Source organism: Salvelinus namaycush, chromosome 32, assembly GCF_016432855.1.
Source record: "Salvelinus namaycush isolate Seneca chromosome 32, SaNama_1.0, whole genome shotgun sequence".
Taxonomy (NCBI): domain Eukaryota; kingdom Metazoa; phylum Chordata; class Actinopteri; order Salmoniformes; family Salmonidae; genus Salvelinus; species Salvelinus namaycush.
In genome coordinates, this window is record NC_052338.1 from 8,834,283 (window position 1) to 8,842,250 (window position 7,968).

A 7,968-nucleotide genomic window follows, 5' to 3' on the forward strand; every position below is an offset into this window, starting at 1 on the left:
TAATATGGTAGAAATAGGCTTCTTCAGGTTTTATGGCAAATGTATTCCTTAAGTGCCATTTTAAACCACGTCACTGTAAAACTTCCTTATATTACAACAATTTTGTTAGTAGAATTTGTACAATACACGCCAACACTAAATTGGAAATGTACAGTAGGGTGCCAACTAAAGGTACCTGGGCAAACACATCCGACTGGTTTGGGACATGTATTTGTGTTTCAGGAAACAGTTCGTTGGAGGCAGATAACACTAGATAACCCGATTAAGACTCTGAATTTGACTTCCTCCTAAAACATATGACTAAACGTCTTCAAGTCACAAAGTTATCAAGTGTTTTTAACAAGTCTCAACCGACTTTACAGAGAAAATAAAAATCAAGGTTTGTAGTATTGTATTAAACAATCCTACAAACCTTTTCCAATGACTGGCACGTAAATAACTGGTAGATTATCATACTGTATAAAAACACTGTTAGGCATGTAAGACCTTCAGGTTAAACAATGGAGGCCAGAGAATGCAGTTTGAAAACGGTCTTTATTTGGAGCAGTGCTGGGATCAGTTGAGAGAGAACACAGGGTTTCTGTGTGGATGTGGAAACTGATCTATGATCAGAACATGCCCTTCCTGTAGCGGTGGATCAGCTCTGACACGTCCTACTTACACACCTTTATCCAGCCGTCCTCCTGCATGTGGTACACTGGACAAACACAGACACAGTTACACATAAACACATTTTAAAGGTATTGTTTACATTTTATTTTTCTATGAATTCAGCATATGAATACTTTTTAATATGGATAAATCCTTATGAGAATAGATTATAATTGTATATTTAGTTATAATCTCTTGAATGGAATTCAAACCTGGAATTTACACAACAAACAAACAATATCTCAACATACATCAAACTCAATCCTGCACATATCTATAATTCACATGGTCTCACATGAACTGACTTAGTCAAGTCAAATGAATCATTATATAATGAGTATAGGTTCAGAACAAGGTCACTTACGGTTGACCACTCCTCCAGAGTAGGCGTCTCTGTGCGTGGCGTGGGTGATGCCACGGCGGCCCAGCTCGTACGCCTCCTCTACCGTCATGTCCTCACGGTAGCCGCTGTCCATCACTCCGTACGCATAGCTGCTACCACAACCAGTAGAGAACATACGACCAGAGAGACGTGTGGCGTTATCGTCCACGTAGTACAAACCAGGGCCCTGGACAGCAAGACACAAATAAATCAGTACTCATCAACAGACATGTGAACTGGAGACACTCCAATGGTACTCAAACATCTTGGGTAGCATCAGGATGAAAATGTAATCTATAAAATAAGGCTTTCAAATAAACATACGCGCACACACACACACACACACACACACACACACACACACACACACACACACACACACACACACACACACACACACACACACACACACACACACACACACACACACACACACACACACACACACACACACACACACACACACACACACACCACTCCACCCACCCTGTACCTTGTTGTCCCAGCCAACGATCATGCTGCCCATGGAGAGGCCCATGCCTCTGTATCCCAGCATCATGTTACACAGCAGCTTAGAGGCTGCAGACACTGAGATCCTCTGCTTGTTCCTCAGTTTGTACAGCCTGAGACACAAAGAGATGGTCAGTCACTGTATGAGACAAGGCGGTCAGAGTGCTGAAACACTGGTTTACATCCAGATACATTATAACACCCCAGAGACATGAAGGCATTAACGTGGCTTGGAAGCAGACCAAGAAGTTCAATACAGGAGAGGGCTAGTCTAGATAAGCATTATGGCCAAAACGTTAAGTAGATGGTAACTACAAAGTTACTGGTTTATATTGTTGTGCAGTGCTTACTTTATCTCCCAGGTATTTGTTTTGAGTGTATGGAAAATACATTGATTGGTACATTTCCTCTCCACCCTCCCTGGCCCTCCCCTTGCCCATAAACCTGATATATTATTTTATTAACACCATGTAACTGTATAACGGGACTCAATCCCACAGAGACGAGCTCTAACAGACCTGCACTCCTTAGCCAGCAGTCTCTCCCAGTACTGGCAGTCTGCAGCACTGCCAGACATGGTCCCCAGCAGGTAAGGGTTGATCTCTATCACCTTGTTAGTTTCCTTCAACGCTGTTTTGAAGATGAACAAAGGCTTTATTACATCCCATCACAAATAGTCTTCATTTACTCAAAGTTGTTGCTCATTCCTGACAACACATTAATCTAACAACTCTGATGAGATGGTAGGAACATCAATAAGAAAATATTAATGAAAAGTAGCCTATGCTGTCTATACAAGGCAAGATACAATTAAACAAAATATAACTCAAAACAAACTAAATTAAAACAATATTCAAGTTTTATTGTCACATGCACAAGAACAATTAAATGCATAACTTGCAAGCTCAACCCAACAGCGCAGTATTCAATATAAAAAAAGTATAACTAATAAAAATAATATATAATGAAGAAATAAGAAATTAGAAATAAGAGCGGAAGCTATGTTCAGATATTTGGACAAGACAGTGTTAGCTGGGAACTGAGTGTATAAACATTCTTAATATTGAGTTGCACCCCTTTTGCTCTCAGAACAGCCTCAATTTGTCGTGGCATGGACTCTACAAGGTGTCGAAAGCATTCCACAGGGAGACTGGCCCATGTTGACTCCAATGCTTTCCACAGTTGTATCAAGTTGGCTGGATATCCTTTGGGTGATGGATCATTCTTGATGCACTCGGGAAACTGTTGAGCATGAAAAACCCAGCAGCGTTGCAGTTCTTGACACACTCTAACCACTGCACCTGGCACCTACTACCATACCTTGTTCAAAGGCACTTAAATATTTTGTCTTGCCCACTCACCCACTGAATGGCACACATACACAATCCATGTCTTAATTGTCTCAAGGCTTAAAAATCCTTCTTTAACCTGTCTCCTCCTCTTCATCTACACTGATTGAAGTGAATTTACATCAATAAGGGATCATAGCTTTCACCTGGATTCACCTGGTCAGTCTGTCATGGAAAGAGCAGGTGTTCTTAATGTTTTTTTACACTCAGTGTACATAGATACATAGTAGTTACATGTAACTTCAAAATATGTCTGACAACATTCATGAAAGTGCAATTACCTTCTCTAACCACATATCTAGGATCAGATTCCCTTAACCCAATCCTAACCAACATTTGAAATTTTGTTTTTTACATTGGATAAAAGTGGAGACTTAGAGCTAGAAAATGGTATATCATACACTGCAGTTGGGAACAATGGGAATGTAATTTTTATTTGAAAGTTTATAAACTTGTAACCCCACTTTTGAGAAAATGGGACTTTTGAGAAAACATTCCTCACCGATTAGACTACAATCACCCCATTAAAAGGTGAAAATAATCTTATCATTCACAGCACGTGTGGTATGCGTTACCTTTGAATGGTGATTCAGAACAACACAACAACACATCGTACAATTTATTATAGTTTTTTTTTGCAACGAAAATTAGAGTTTCTATTGCACAGATTAATGTACCGGTAAACCACTTTCGCTTTCGCTTGGTTTTTCTCCTTCTTCGGTGTGGTTTTATGGCGGACTACACCCCAAAAAGGTGTGTTGCTGCCACCTACTGGATGTGGTGATTTCAATTGAATACACCCTAATGTTGCATAATCCTTGTCAAAGGATTTGTGAAACATCAGAGACATATGGTGAATACCTTTTGAAAGTATTATTTTAAAGTGGACAGGAATTTGCTGGTTTCTTGCCTTCCTTGAATTTGTGATCAGCTATATGTATTTTATCTGATTCTTCATAACTGTCTTTATTTCATAACTATGCAGTAATGCCCAAATTTGGGAAAACAAAAAAAATGTATCCTGGCAAAGGAAATTCCATTGAGAGGCATGGCTCTGAGGCGAAAGAGGCACATTGTCCCTCAGTGCTGCACCTCTGGCTCAGAACCTCCTCAGGCCCAAAGGGAGGACCATAGTCCGGCTACAAGTGATACCCAGACTACCAGTGCTCAGAGGAGGAAAGGGGAAACAGTGGCTGCATGGAGAGAGATGAGGGAGGAACTGCACAACATCCTTGTGGAGAACATGGCCCCCCGAGTAAAATCCATCTGCTCCTTGTGTGGGATCCAGCCAGAGAGAATATGGCGGTGCAGTGACTGTGGGGTTGAGACAATATTTTGCTCTGACTGTGTGGTGGCCACCCATAAAGACAAAAACATTGTGCACTACCTGGAGAACTGGCAGTTAATTGTCATTTACAATGTTTCATCATATTCCCAACTGACAAAGAAACAAATTTCTCAAACATAAGTTAAGTTAAATGGTCAGCGTCTGAGGCCTTCGCAAAGGTTTATCCTACAAACAATTACCTTAAAACCAAGCATTTGTACTATTTGCAGTTATACTTTTACTGATCAACTAAATGTATTTGCTCTCTCGCTCTCTCTGTCTATCTGAGACATATTTCCACCCACAACTTTCTTATTTTCACCAGGTCGTGCTTTTTAGCCATGGCTAAATCATTGAAACCAAGCCCCAACTCTTAACCAAAACTCTTCCTCTTAAGCATGGTCATTTTAAAAGGACCCTTCCGTTTGCTTTCGAATGGCACTGGAGTCAGAGAGATGGCCATTAGTGCTCACTCTACCACAGAGACTTCTGGGGGTATTTGATGACTTTGGAAAGAAATAAAGCATTTTTTTCGGAATATTATACATTTAACAAAACCTTTCAAATTAATCTCTACATAACCTTTTTATTATTTTTCTAAATGTTATTGCGCAACAAGTTCAAGACAATTTTGTTTGCATTTTCAAATGATATACACTGAGTATACAAAACATCAAGAATAAAAACTATTTCCATGACAGACTGACCAGATGAATCTAGGTGAAATATATGACCCTTTATTGATGTCACATGTTAAATCCACTTGAGTCAGTTTAAATGAAGGGGAGGAGACAAGTTAAGTCACATTTTTTAATCCTTGAGACAATTCAGACATGCATTTTGTATGTGTGCCATTCAGAGGGTGAATGGGCAAGACAACAAAATTGAAGTGCCTTTGAACGGGGTATAGAAGTAGGTGTCTGGCGCACCGGTTTGTGTCAAGAACTGCAACGCTACTGGGTTTTTCATGCTCAACAGTTTCCTGTGTGTATCAAGAATTGCCCACCACCCAAAAGATATCCAGCCAACTTGACACAACTGTGGGAGGCATTGGAGTCAACATGGGCCAGTATCCCTGTGGAATGCTTTTGACACCTTGTAGAGTCAATGCCCTGACGAATTGAAGATCTTCCAAGGGCAAAAAGGGAGGAGGGGTGGAACTCAATATTAGGAAGGTGTTCCTAATGTTTGGTATTCTCAGTGTATACTCTTTGATTGTGGCTTATGCCTTCATTGTAGTAGAGTAACTGTGTTATGGTATCATAACTAGAACAATAAGAAACTATTACTGGATATAGTCAATGGGATATTTTTTTATGTCATGGAAGACTTTTAAAAACAAATGATGTGGCTGGCCACCCCTTTACAACTCAGAAGACATGGTTTTGCAGATATTAATAGTGAACGAGACAGTTTTGGTAATTGTTTGTCTCAAGCAACCAGTTTCAAGGTTAAATCATTAACTTCTTATGGCTGGCGGCAGTATTGAGTAGCTTGGATGAATAAGGTGCCCAGAGTAAACTGCCTGCTACTCCGTCCCAGAAGCTAAGATATGCATATCATTAGTATATTTGGATAGAAAACACTCTGAAGTTTCTAAAACTGTTTGAATGATGTCTGTGAGTATAACAAAACTAATATGTTAGGCAAAAACCTAAGAAAAAATCCAACCAGGAAGTGGGAAATCTGAGGTTTGTAGTTTTTCAACTCATTCCCTATTGAAGATACAGTGGGATATTGGGCATATTGCACTTCCTAAGGCTTCCACTAGATGTCAACAGTCTTTAGATCCTTGTTTGATGCTGTTACTATGAAGTTGGGGCGAATGAGAGGGGAATGAGTCAGAGGTCTGACTGAGTGCCATGAGCTGACCACGCGCGTTCATGTGAAAGTTAGCTTGCTTTCCATTGCATTTCTACAGACAAAGGAATTCTCCGGTTGGAACATTATTGAAGATTTATGTTAAACACATCCTAAAGATTGATTCTATACTTCGTTTGACATGTTTCTACGGACTGTAACGGAACTTTTTGACTTTTCGTCTGCTCGTCTGCTCGCGCGTCAAGATTTTTTATTACTGGGCTAAACGCGAGAACAAAAAGGAGGTATTTGGACATAAATGATGAACTTTAGCGAACAAATCAAACATTTATTGTGGAACTGGGATTCCTGGGATTGCATTCTGATGAAGATCATCAAAGGTAAGTGAATAAAAATGCTGTTTCTGACTTCTGTTGACTACACAACATGGCGGATATCTGTTTGGCTGTTTTGGTCTCTGAGCGCTGTACTCAGATTATTGCATGGTGTGCTTTTTCGGTAAAGCTTTTTTGAAATCTGACACAGCGGTTGCATTAAGGAGAAGTTTATCTAAAGTTCCATGTATGACACTTGTATCTTTTAGCAATGTTTATTATGAGTATTTCTGTAAATTGATGTGGCTCTCTGCAAAATCACCCGGATGTTTTGGAACTACTGAACATAACGTGCCAATGTATACTGAGATTTTTTGATATATATATTAACTTTATCGAACAAAGCATACATGTATTGTGTAACATGAAGTCCTATGAATGTCATCTGATGAAGATCATCAAAGGTTAGTGATTCATTTTATCTCTATTTGTGCTTTTTGTGACTCCTCTCTTTGGCTGGAAAAATGGCTGTGTTTTTTTTAAAAGCCTTTTTGAAATCGGACACTGTGGTGGGATTAACAAGAAGTGTATCTTTAAAATGGTGTAAAATACTTGTATGTTTGAGGAATTTTAATTATGAGATTTCTGTTGTTTGAATTGGGTGCCCTGCACTTTCACTGGCTGTTGTCATATCAATCCCGTTAGCGGGATCTCAGCCCAAACAGGAGAAGTTTTGAGTTACAGCAGCTGAGTTACAGCAGCTGAGAATCTGCAGGGGATGTTGTTTATTTAAAGCAGAATGCACCCATCAACTCAGTGGCCTTGGGGTTAGTGTCGGCCCTGAGATTGGAAGGTTGGGTTCCATCCCCAGTTTAGTCAGACCAAAGACTCTAAAAAGCGGGACCTAATGCATCTCTGCTTGGCACTCCGCATTAAGCAGATGGATTCGGGGTAAGGCATTGTGATAGACTAGTCCTGTCCAGGGGGTATACTTGTGTATCAAGTTGCCTCACGCTACTGAAACAGGAGATAGTCTTCTGCACTATGGGCTGTCATGGCTGGGACAATGCTGATTATAATGCTCCCAGAGGTAATGTTATTTCCCATACATTTTTCACCAAACCTAAACTTCTTATGTTTGTTGGTTATGTTTACTATGTGTAATGCTAAGTTTTCTACGTTGTTGACCCCGAATGATGGAGAAACTGAATTCCAGACTGCGGATTGTGCCGTTATGCATCACAAACTAACTATTATACAATTTATTTGTGACTTTTTTTATGCTAGGATCAGTGTCATTGGTCAGGTACATGCTCTGGCCGTGCACACCCCACCAGCCTCAGACTGCAGTGGTCTGCTCACTACTCAAGGGGATAACCAGCCTGCAGCTTGAGAGTGGTGTTTCACTGAGGACCATATGCCTGTCAATTACATTTTCCTTGATATGTTGCACTGTCTGGCCCCAGAAAAGGCAGATGGATCCCAGTGCCCGCTCTGTCCCAAGGTTTGTTGTATCTTTTGGGCCTATTTCATTTTTAATCACCTCCAAAAAACAAAGCATAAGCTATCAATTGTGATGTCTCACTATTTTAGGAACACAAATGATCTATTAGA

General features: G+C 40.1%; 1 protein-coding gene across 1 annotated transcript; it reads right to left on the bottom strand.

Moving 5' to 3' along the window:
* Positions 1-595: 595 nt before the first annotated feature.
* LOC120026894 (proteasome subunit beta type-8-like) lies at positions 596-2,120 on the bottom strand. Its single transcript, XM_038971627.1, has 4 exons — positions 2,062-2,120; positions 1,527-1,656; positions 1,016-1,220; positions 596-697 (listed from the first exon to the last, which is right to left on the bottom strand). The coding sequence occupies exons 1-4, from the start codon at positions 2,118-2,120 to the stop codon at positions 654-656; spliced, it is 438 nt and encodes a 145-aa protein (XP_038827555.1). The 3' UTR covers positions 596-653.
* Between the last annotated feature and the right edge of the window lie 5,848 nt (positions 2,121-7,968).

Excerpts from the sequence above, each read along its gene's own strand:
- LOC120026894 (XM_038971627.1), bottom strand. The coding sequence starts at position 2,120 with ATGTCTGGCAGTGCTGCAGACTGCCAGTACTGGGAGAGACTGCTGGCT. Across the intron at positions 1,221-1,526 it reads TCGTTGGCTGGGACAACAAG|GGCCCTGGTTTGTACTACGT; the intron begins GTACAGGGTGGG and ends CTTGCTGTCCAG. Across the intron at positions 698-1,015 it reads CTCTGGAGGAGTGGTCAACC|TGTACCACATGCAGGAGGAC; the intron begins GTAAGTGACCTT and ends GTGTTTGTCCAG.